This window comes from Coregonus lavaretus (assembly GCF_964263955.1).
Source record: "Coregonus lavaretus genome assembly, chromosome: 26".
Lineage (NCBI taxonomy): Eukaryota > Metazoa > Chordata > Actinopteri > Salmoniformes > Salmonidae > Coregonus > Coregonus lavaretus.
Window position 1 is genome coordinate 6,130,794 of NC_140013.1, and position 12,437 is coordinate 6,143,230.

At 44.4% G+C, this 12,437-nt stretch overlaps 1 protein-coding gene across 1 annotated transcript in view; it reads right to left on the reverse strand.

Annotated features, from left to right (window-relative positions):
- LOC311101490 (cell surface glycoprotein MUC18-like) overlaps positions 1 to 11,500 on the reverse strand; it is a gene marked incomplete at its 5' end in the record, with an annotated part of 57,037 nt that extends 45,537 nt beyond the window's left edge. The window contains one exon of the mRNA XM_084142642.1: positions 11,437 to 11,500. Within this exon, the coding sequence (XP_083998768.1) occupies positions 11,437 to 11,500 (64 nt within the window). The remainder of the gene's footprint in view (positions 1 to 11,436) is intronic.
- Between the last annotated feature and the right edge of the window lie 937 nt (positions 11,501 to 12,437).

Genomic DNA, 12,437 nt, shown 5'->3' on the forward strand with positions numbered 1-12,437 from the left:
ACTTGAAATCGGTGAAGCATTTATTTGGGCTGCAATTTCTGAGGCTGGTAACTCTAATGAACGTATCCTCTGCAGCAGAGGTAACTCTGGGTCTTCCATTCTTGTGGCGGTCCTCATGAGAGCCAGTTTCATCATAGCGCTTGATGGTTTTTGCGACCGCGCTTGAAGAAACTTTCAAAGTTCTTGAAATGTTCCGTATTGACTGACCTTCATTTCTTAAAGTGATTTGCTTATTCTTTGCTTATTCGAGCTGTTGTTGCCATAATATGGACTTGGTCTTTTACCAAATAAGGCTATCTTCTGTATACCTCCCCTACCTTGTCACAACACAACTGATTGGCTCAAACGCATTAAGGAAAGAAATTCCACAAATTAACTTTTAAGAAGGCACACCTGTTAATTGAAATGCATTCCAGGTGACTACCTCATGAAGCTGGTTGAGAGAATGCCAAGAGTGTGCAAAGCTGTCATCAAGGCAAAGGGTGGCTATTTGAAGAATCTTAAATATAAAATATATTTTGATTTGTTTAAAACTTTTTTGGTTACTACATGATTCCATGTGTGTTATTTCATAGTTTTGACATCTTCACTATTATTCTACAATGTAAAACATATTTATTTTTTTTTACTCTTGAATTAGTAGGTGTGTCCAAACTTTTGACTGGTAGTGTATGTTCAACATGATAGCTATTACATTCCCACAGTAGTCCAAAACGAGCATCTCCTTCTTGAGGGACAAGGAGTGTAGAATAAGAGGGGCGGTGGGAAGAGACCGCAATTGGTCCTGAGATGGCCGAGAAGTAAGCTCACCAGAAGCAGGGAGGTCAAGGAAAGAATGAGATGAGGAACAATAGCCGAGCGTGAGTTCAAACAGGAGACAAGTACAATAAAGAGAGGGAGTTAGCGAGGCGAGGGTCCAAACGGGGGGGAGAGAAGACAACCAGGGATGTAAAGGAGTAAGAGGGAAGGGAAGTCAGACACGCAAAGGAAGGGTTATAAGGGAAAGACAGGAGCCATCTGTCTAAACAAACAAAAACAGACAAACATGATGAAAAAATGCTTTGAAATGACCGAGCTGTAAAAGGCACCACCAGGCCGCCGCACCCTTCCTACGACATGCCCCCCCCCCCACCACGCAATCCTCCCACCCCACCCAGGCAGCCCGCCCTAAAATACACTTGTAAACTATAATTCCTTAAAATGACACTGGTGCTCCTTGTGTATCACAGATTGAGATAGTCCATTAAAAAATATACGTTATGATCTCAGATGTCAGTAAGGTATAGCCTAGCAGAGGGACCTATTCACTCATGTGTCTTGTTTCCATCCATAAGCAAACATTTTTTCCTTCATTTCCCCTTACCTTTTCCCCTAGGAATCGTTCTGTGTAGATTTGGTAAGAGCAGGCATACTGCACCCATCACACAGTGATCATATTTGACTCAGTATGAAAATGAAAATGTATGCCATTCTAATAATGGCGCCGGAGAAGATGGCTGCCGTTTTACAGCCCTCTAACCAATTGTACTATTATGTGTGTTTTTCCGCGTTATTTGTAATTTATTTTGTACATAATGTTTCTGCCATCATCTCTTATAACCAAAAAGAGCTTCTGGATATCAGGACAGCGATTACTCACCTCGTATTGGACGAAGATTTTTTCTTCAACGAGGCGGCCGTGAAGGATATCCTAATCACACCCGACAAGGCCCAAATCCCCGTCATTCGCATGAGGAAGAGACGGAGATATCGTGGACGTAGGTCGGGATGCCTTGTAAGGATCCGACGGCGAGCGAGTAAACTGCCTCTCCCATCAATCCTATTAGCCAATCTTCAATCATTTGAGAATAAATGGGATGACCTAAGATTACGGTTATCCTACCAACGGGACATTAAAAACTGTATCTTATGTGTCACCGAGTCGTGGCTGAACGACGACATGGACAACATACAGCTAGCGGGCTATACGCTACATCGGCAGGATAGAACGGCTGACTCCGGTAAGACAAGGGGTGGCGGTCTGTGTATATTTGTAAACAACAGCTGGTGCACAAAATCAAATACTAAGGAAGTCTCGAGGTTTTGCTCGCCTGAGGTAGAGTATTTTATGATAAGCTGTAGACCACACTATTTACCAAGAGAGTTTTCATCTATATTTTTCATAGCTGTCTATTTACCACCACAAACCAATGCTGGCATTAAGATTGCACTGAATGAGCTGTATAAGAACATAAGTCAACAGGAAAACGCTCATCCAGAGGCAGCGCTCCTAGTGGCCGGGGACTTTAATGCAGGGAAACTTAAATCTGTTCTACCTAATTTCTACCAGCATGTTAAATGTGCAACCAGGGGAAAAAAAACTATAGACCACCTTTACTCCACACACAGAGACGCATACAAAGCTCTCCCTCGCCCTCCATTTGGCAAATCTGACCATAACTCTATCCTCCTGATTCCTGCTTATAATCAAAAACTAAAGCAGGAAGCACCAGTGACTAGGTTAATAAAAAAGTGGTCAGATGACGCAGATGCTAAGCTACAGGACTGTTTTGCTAGCATAGACTGGAACATGTTCCGGGATTTTTCAGATAGCATTGAGGAGTACACCACGTCAGTCACTGGCTTCATCAATAAGTGCATCGATGATGTCGTCCCCACAGAGACCGTACGTACATACACCAACCAGAAGCCATGGATTACAGGAAACATCCGCACTGAGCTAAAGGGTAGAGCTGCCGCTTTCAAGGAGCGGGACTCTAACCCGGACGCTTATAAGAAATCCCGCTATGCCCTCCGACGAACCATCAAACAGGCAAAGAGTCAATACAGGACTAAGATTGAATCGTACTACACCGGCTCTGACGCTAGTCGGATGTGGCAGGGCTTGAAAACTATTACAGACTACAAAGGGAAGCACAGCCGCGAGCTGCCCAGTGACACAAGACTTCCAGACGAGCTAAACCACTTCTATGCTCGCTTCGAGCCAAGCAACACTGAAGCATGCATGAGAGCACCAGCTGTTCTGGATGACTATGTGATCACGCTCTCCGTAGCCGATGTGAATAAGACTTTTAAGCAGGTCAACATTCACAAGGCGCAGGGCCAGACGGATTACCAGGACGTGTACTCCGAGCATGTGCTGACCAACTGGCAAGTGTCTTCACTGACATTTTCAACATGTCCCTGACTGAGTCTGTAATACCAACATGTTTCAAGCAGACCACCATAGTCCCCGTGCCCAAGGACACTAAGATAACCTGCCTAAATGACTACCGATCCGTAGCACTGATGTCTGTAGCCATGAAGTGTTTTGAAAGGCTGGTCATGGCTCACATAAACACCACTATCCCAGAAACCCTAGACCCACTCCAATTTGCATACCGCCCCAACAGATCCACAGATGATGCAATCTCTATTGCACTCCACAGTGCCCTTTCCCACCTGGACAAGAGGAACACCTACGTGAGAATGCTATTCATTGACTACAGCTCAGCATTCAACACATTTACATAATTTAGCAGACGCTCTTATCCAGAGCGACTTACAGTTAGTGAGTGCATACATTATTTTTTTTCATACCCCCCGTGGGAATCGAACCCACAACCATGGCGTTGTAAACACCATGCTCTACCAACTGAGCTACATCCCCGCCGGCCATTCCCTCCCCTACCCTGGAGAACTGTGCGCCACCCCATGGGTCTCCCGGTCGCGGCCAGCTACGACAGAGCCTGGATTCGAACCAGGATTTCTAGTGGCACAGCTAGCACTGCGATGCAGTGCCTTAGACCACTGCGCCACTCGGGAGGCCATGTAACACCATAGTGCCCTCAAAGCTCATCACTAAGCTAAGGATCCTGGGACTAAACACCTCCCTCTGCAACTGGATCCTGGACTTCCTGACGGGCCGCCCCCAGGTGGTAAGGGTAGGTAACAACACATCTGCCACACTGATCCTCAACACAGGGGCCCCTCGGGGGTGCGTGCTCAGTCCCCTCCTGTACTCCCTGTTCACCCATGACTGCATGGCCAGGCACGACTCCAACACCATCATTAAGTTTGCCGACGACACAACAGTGGTAGGCCTGATCACCAACAACGATGAGACAGCACCGTGTGGTGCCAGGATAACAACCTCTCCCTCAACGTGACCAAGACAAAGGAGATGATTGTGGACTACAGGAAAAAAAAGAGGACTGAGCACGCACCCATTCTCATCGACGGGGCTGTAGTGGAACAGGTTGAGAGCTTCAAGTTCCTTGGTGTTCACATAACCAACGAACTATCATGGTCCAAACAAGACAGTCGTGAAGAGGGCACGACAAAGCCTATTCCCCCTCAGGAGACTGAAAAGATTTGGCATGGGTCCTCAGATCCTCAAAAAATTCTACAGCTGCACCATCGAGAGCATCCTGACTGGTTGCATCACCGCCTGGTATGGCAACTGCTTGGCCTCCGACCGCAAGGCACTACAGAGGGTAGTGCGTACGGCCCAGTACATCACTGGGGCCAAGCTTCCTGCCATCCAGGACCTCTATACCAGGCGGTGTCAGAGGAAGGCCCTCGAAATTGTCAAAGACTCCAGCCACCATAGTCATAGACTCTTCTCTCTGCTACCGCACGGCAAGCGGTACCAGAGTGCCAAGTCTAGGTCCAAAAGACTTCTCAACAGCTTCTACCCCCAAGCCATAAGACTCCTGAACAGCTACTCATGGCTACCCAGACTATTTGCACTGCCCCCCACCCCATCTTTTTACGCTGCTGCTACTCTGTTAATTATTTATACATAGTCACTTTAACTCTACCCACATGTACATATTACTTCAACTACCTCAACTAGCCGGTGCCCCCACACATTGACTCTGCACCGGTACCCCCCTGTATATATAGCCTCCCTACTGTTATTTTATTTTACTTTGCTCTTTTTTTCTCAACACTTTTTTGTTGTTGTTTTATTTTACTATTTTTATTAAAAATAAATGCACTGTTGGTTAAGGGATGTAAGTAAGCATTTCACTGTAATGTCTGCACCTGTTGTATTCTGCGCATGTGGCCAATAAAATTAGATTAGATTAGATTTGATTTGTATGTCGCTCTGGATAAGAGAGTCTGATAAATGACGTAAATGTAAATGCAAATGTTGTCTGGTGATATGCTATTCACTACTGTAACATGACTGAACAAGACTAACCCTGGTAGGAAGACATGACCTGACGGTAAGCAGCTAGGCAGCTGATTTTCCCCTCTCAACAACATATTACATTTACATTTACGTCATTTAGCAGACGCTCTTATCCAGAGCGACTTACAAATAGGTGCATTCACCTTATAGCCAGTGGGATAACCACTTTACAATTGTTTTTTTTGTTTTTTTGGGGGGGGTGGGGGTGGGTTGGAGCAAAGGGGGGGGTAGAAGGATTACTTTATCCTATCCCAGGTATTCCTTAAAGAGGTGGGGTTTCAAATGTCTCCGGAAGGTGGTGAGTGACTCCGCTGTCCTGGCGTCGTGAGGGAGCTTGTTCCACCATTGGGGTGCCAGAGCAGCGAACAGTTTTGACTGGGCTGAGCGGGAACTATGCTTCCGCAGAGGTAGGGGAGCCAGCAGGCCAGAGGTGGATGAACGCAGTGCCCTCGTTTGGGTGTAGGGACTGATCAGAGCCTGAAGGTACGGAGGTGCCGTTCCCCTCACAGCTCCGTAGGCAAGCACCATGGTCTTGTAGCAGATGCGAGCTTCAACTGGAAGCCAGTGGAGTGTGCGGAGGAGCGGGGTGACATGAGAGAACTTGGGAAGGTTGAACACCAGACGGGCTGCGGCATTCTGGATGAGTTGTAGGGGTTTAATGGCACAGGCAGGGAGCCCAGCCAACAGCGAGTTGCAGTAATCCAGACGGGAGATGACAAGTGCCTGGATTAGGACCTGTGCCGCTTCCTGTGTAAGGCAGGGTCGTACTCTCCGAATGTTGTAGAGCATTCATATTCAACCAAATGACCAAAAAACATTTGTAACAACCAGTATCTGCGAAGCATTTAACAAAAGCATAGCTTTATTTTGATGGGCTTACTGCACAAACATTCATAGACCTGTGATGGAAATTTCTGTTAAACCTTTATCATGATTGTGTACTAGAAGCTCTTTCTTTAAGCCTAGTTGCTTAGGCATTAACTTTTAGTTTATTGATATAACTAGATCATATGAAATGGGATTGTGCGTGCATGGCTATGGGCCTGTTTCTAACCGTTCTGTGGATGTGTAGCATAGGAACCTGGTTTTAGGGAAGTATGTATAGTACCAGTAAAAAGTTTGGACACACCTACTCATTCAAGGGTTTTTCTTTATTTTTACTCTTTTCTGAATTGTAGAATAATAGTGAAGACATCAAAACAATGAATAACACATATGGAATCAAGTAGTAACCAAAAAAAGTGTTAAACAAATAAAATATATTTTATATTTGAGATTCTTCAAATAGCCACCCTTTGCCTTGATGACAGCTTTGCACACTCTTGGCATTCTCTCAACAAGCTTCACCTGGATTGCTTTTCCAACAGTCTTGAAGGAGTTGCTGAGCACTTGCTGGCTGCTTGTCCTTCACTCTGCCGTCCAACTCATCCCAAACCATCTCAATTGGGCTGAGGTCAGGGGATTGTGGAGGCCAGGTCATCTGATGCAGCACTCCATCACTCTCCTTCTTGGTCAAATAGCCCTTACACAGCCTGGAGGTGTGTTGGAACATTGTCCTGTTGAAAAACAAAATGATAGTCCCACTAAGCCCAAACCAGATGGGATGGCGTATCGCTGCAGAATGCTGTGGTCGCCATGCTGGTTAAGTGTGCCTTAAATTCTAAATAAATCACAGATAGTGTCACCAGCAAAGCACCCCCACACCATCACACCTCCTCGTCCATGCTTTACGGTGGGAACTACACATGCAGAGATCATCCATTCACCCACACCGCGTTTCACAAAGACACGGCGGATGGAACCAAAAATCTCCAAAAAGGACACATTTCCACCGGTCTAATGTCCATTGCTCGTGTTTCTTTGCCCAAGCAAGTCTCTTCTTCTTATTGGTGTCCTTTAGTAGCAGTTTCTTTGCAGCAATTCGACCATGAAGGCCTGATTCACAGTCCCCTCTGAACAGTTGATGTTGCGATGTGTCTGTGACTTAAACTCTGTGAAATCCTCTGCAGCAGAGGTAACTCTGGGTCTTCCATTCCTGTGGCGGTGCTCATGAGAGCCAGTTTCATCATAGCACTTGATGGTTTTTGCGATTGCACTTGAAGAAACTTTCAAAGTTCTTGAAATGTTCCGTATTGACTGAAAGTAATGATGGACTGTCGTTTCTCTTTGCTTATTTGAGCTGTTGTTGCCATAATATGGACTTGGTCTTTTACTAAATAGGGCTATCTTCTGTATACCCCCCTACCTTGTCACAACAAAAGCATTCCAGGTGAAGCTGGTTGAGAGAATGCCAATTTGTTTAACACTTTTCTGGTTACTACATGATTCCATATGTGTTATTTCATAGTTTTGATGTCTTCACTATTATTCTACAATGTAAAAAATTGTAAAAATAAAGAAAAACCTTTGAATGAGTAAGCGTGTCCAAACTTTTGACTGGTAGTGTACATGATATCTGGGCGCACAGCCAAGAGCTGACAGGCGAGACCTCTGGTTTCCTGCTAGTCAGAAGGGAAAGAACCTGTTCCTTCTCTATCTACTGAAACCAGAGCAAAGTGTTAAATCCTATGCACTAATGATAAAGCTGTTGTCCTGGCTAAGGCCTGTTGCTGGGCAAAAGGTTCAAACTTGGTGTGTGTGTGTGTGGGAGGGGTGGGTGGTGTTAAGCCCCACATCATCTAGGCAGACAGCGGAAGATGCTTGCTTGCTCGGGTCAAGGGGCCATTAATCTACTTTTGAGGAACTATGTCTGGAGAGATTTCCTGTTGTTTTATCACCTGCAGTGGCTTGCGAAAGTATTCACCCCCCTTGGCATTTTTCCTATTTTGTTGCCTTACAACCTGGAATTTAAATAGATTTTTTGGGGGGGTTGTATAATTTGATTTACACAACATGCCTACCACTTTGAAGATGCAAAATAAAAAAAATTGTGATACAAACAAGTAATAAGACAAAAAAACAGAAAACTTGCGCGTGCATGACTAAACATCCCCACAGCATGATGCTGCCACCACCATGCTTCACTGTGGGGATGGTGTTCTCAGGGTGATGAGAGGTGTTGGGTTTGCACCAGACATAGCGTTTTCCTTGATGGCCAAAAAGCTCCGTTTTAGTCTCATCTGACCAGAGTACCTTCTTCCATATGTTTGGGGAGTCTCCCACATGCCTTTTGGCGAACACCAAACGTGTTTGCACACTGGACTGTTTGACGCTATCCAGCGTAACTCTGTACTACGGAATAAACTCTGTATTCTGTGATTTACCCTCCTGCGCCTGACTCCTTCAAATCACCTATCACAATTTGAGTCAATTGGAGGTGTACCTGTGGATGTATTTCAAGGCCTACCTTCAAACTCAGTGCGTCTTTGCTTGACATCATGGTGTGAGAAGTGCAAATCAATCCCAGAACAACAGCAAAGGACCTTGTGAAGATGCTGGAGGAAACAGGTACAAAATTATCTATATCCACAGTAAAACGAGTCCTATATCGACATAACCTGAAAGGCTGCTCAGCAAGGAAGAAGCCACTGCTCCAAAACCGCCATAAAAAAGCCATACTACGGTTTGCATCTGCACATGGGGACAAAGATCGTACTTTTTGGAGAAATGTCCTCTGGTCTGATGAAACAAAAATAGAACTGTTTGGCCATAATGACCATTGTTATGTTTGGAGGAAAAAGGGGGTATCTTGCAAGCCGAAGAACACCATCCCAACCATGAAGCACGGGGGTGGCAGCATCATGCTGTGGGGGTGCTTTGCTGCAGGAGGGACTGGTGCACTTCACAAAATAGATGGCATCATGAGGAAGGAAAATGATGTGGATATATTGAAGCAACATCTCAAGACATCAGTCAGGAAGTTAAAGCTTGGTCGTAAATGGGTCTTCCAAATGGACAATGACCCCAAGCATACGTCTATAGTTGTGGCAAAATGGCTTAAGGACAACAAAGTCAAGGTATTGGAGTGGCCATCACAAAGCCCTGACCTCAATCCTATAGAAAATGTGTGGGCAGAACTGAAAAAGCTTGTGCGAGCAAGGAGGCCTACAAACCTGACTCAGTTACACCAGCTCTGTCAGAAGGAATGGGCCAAAATTCACCCAACTTATTGTGGGAAGCTTGTGGAAGGCTACCCGAAACGTTTGACCCAAGTTAAACAATTTAAAGGCAATGCTACCAAATACTAATTGAGTGTATGTAAACTTCTGACCCACTGGGAATGTGATGGTCCTCCCGAGTGGCGCAGTGGTCTAAGGCACTGCATTGCAGTGCTAACTGTGCCACTAGAGATCCTGGTTCAAATCCAGGCTCTGTCGTAGCCGGCCGCGACCGGGAGACCCATGGGGCGGCGCACAATTGGCCCAGTGTCGTCCAGGGTAGGGGAGGGAATGGCCGGCAGGGATGTAGCTCAGTTGGTAGAGCATGGCATTTGTAATGCCAGGGTTGTGGGTTCGATTCCAGTATAAAAAAATAAAAATGTATGCACTCACTAACTGTAAGTCGCTCTGGATAAGAGCGTCTGCTAAATGACTAAAATGTAAATGTAATTAAATAAATAAAAGCTGAAATAAATCATTCTCTCTACTATTATTCTGACATTTCACATTCTTAAAATAAAGTGGTGATCCTAACTGACCTAAGACAGGGAATTCTTACTAGGATTAAATGTCAGGAATTGTGAAAAACTGAGTTTAAATGTATTTGGCTAAGGTGTATGTAAACTTCCGACTTCAACTGTATACTGAGATCATGTGACAGATCATGTGACACTTAGATTGCACACAGGTGGACTTTATTTAACTAATTATGTGACTTCTGAAGGTAATTGGTTGCACCAGATCTTATTTAGGGGCTTCATAGCCAAGGGGTTGAATACATATGCACGCACCACTTTTCCGTTATTTATTTTGTAGATTTTTTTTAAACAAGTAATTTTTTTCATTCCACTTCACCAATTTGGACTATTTTGTGTATGTCCATTACATGAAATCCAAATAAAAATCAATTTAAATTATAGGTTGTAATGCAACAAAATAGGAAAAACGCCAAGGGGGATTAATACTTTGCAAGGCACTGTATTGTCCTCAGAATGAGACAACCTTTTTCACAGTTAGTCTGCACCCTGTACCCCAGTTTTGTCTCATTGTCCAGCACATACACACACCAAGATCACGAGTTTTGTACATTCTTGCATAAGATGACATGCCTATATAAGGTTTCTGTACTCCTAGTGTCATTTGAGCTCTCTGGCGTACACCTTAGAAGTGCATGTCCGACCAGCTCCATTATTGCAATAATGAATAGATAAATAAAGTATAATTGTTTGAAGAAATAACAAAGTCTCTCCTTATTGGGTAGAATTTCCACAACAGACCTTGGAGTAGGCTCCATAAAATGATAAATCATTTAGCTATTTCATTATGGTCAAAAACACAATCGCATCAGTGGAATGCTTTTCACATTTGCAGTTATGTGAATAAATAGTCTAATATAGTTTTGATCTAAGAGAAGTAGGCTACAGAACAGACTAGAAAAGTGGTCTCTTTGAGACAGCTTTCATCTTTTTCATAGCCAGTTACAGATTGCATTCCACAAGAGTCACACATACCAAAATTACAGTCTCTGGGTATTCAGTCAAAACAGAATAATGAATCATATACAGTAATAGTGAGGGCATGCATACAACATGAAAGAAGAGCTTACCTTTTTGTTCATATGCATAGGCTAAGTGACACAATCTAATGACCATCTTTCAAGACATAAGTTGCTGTATAGGGGTGACTAATTCAATCCACTTATTCTATCCACTTACTACTACTATTTATATGATGACAAATAAATAACATTAGACATACACATGTGTTCTGATGTAATTCTCAAAGACTTAAATTACTCGAATTATTGTAACTAGGTTACCTACAGTATCCTCTACCTATAACTGATAGTAGAAAACAGAACTTTATACATCCTAGGCAGCTATATTCGTCATTTGTGATAATAAGCTACCATTTGCTTTTCAGCTTTCTTAAACAATTGACCAGAAAAACGACCGAACAAGGTAGCAACATCACATGTTTACAGTTTTCTGGGTCTATGCAGCCTTATTCGGAGCGGAGCAGACTAGCGCTCCATCAAGTAGCCAGCCTTCAGTAGACAAGCAACCCCGCAATGTTTCCAATGTACAGTACAGTAGTCACAAAACGAACCGCGTCCTATGCAGTGTTTTCAAGAGGTTAGATCTGTATTAGGTCACATACCTTTCCAGGCCAGAGAAAGCAGTAAAAGTCCCACGAACATGGAAGCCTTCATTCGTAAAGCCATGTTGTTGCTTCTGCCCAGTGTCGTCCCGAGAGTGAGTGTGACCGCTGGCCGATCCTGGCAAACTGCGAGACAGACTCAGGGTGCGAGAGAAGCAAGAGATGTGGGGGCAGATTTGGTCGAGAGCGACTGTGCATTTGGTAGGAGGAATTTATAGGGGAGAGAGCTCAGTACAGTAAGTAGCCTAATCTTTCTGAACAGGTAGTCTAAATGATAACATGGTTTGGAACAAGGGTTCCTCGATTGTTTAGAATGGAATAGAAGAGAATATAAAATATAGCTGTGACCAGCAATGGTACACAGGCTGAGCCTCCAGGGGCCCCTGCAGTCATGGCTGTCCTATCAGATCTCAGGTCCGTGATGAATACCTCCTTGGTGACCACAATACTGACCAGTGAGCACGGATTTACATAACATTTAAATGGTGGGAAAAGACATTTGACATGTATGTGTGAAAGATACACTACATGAACAAAAGTATGTGGACACCTGCTTGTCGAACATCTCATTCCAAAATCATGGCCATTAATATGGAGTTGGTCCCCCCTTTGCTGCTATAACAGCCACTCTTCTGGGAAGGCTTTCCTCTGGATGTTGGAACATTGCTGCGGGGACTTGCTTCCATTCAGCCACAAGAGCATTAGTGAGGTCGGACACTGAAGTAGGGCGATTAGGCGTGGCTCGCAGTCGGTGTTCCAATTCATCCCAAAGGTGTTCGATAGGGTTGAGGTCAGGGCTCTGTGTGTGGCCAGTCAAGTTCTTCCACACCGATCTCGACAAATCATTTCTGTATGGACCTCGCTTTGTGCATGGGGGCATTGTCATGCTGAAACAAGGAAGGGCCTTCCTCAAACTGTTGCCACAAAGTTGGAACCACAGAATCGTCTAGAATGTCATTTTACGCTGTAGCGTTAAGATTTCCCTTCACTGGAACTAAGGT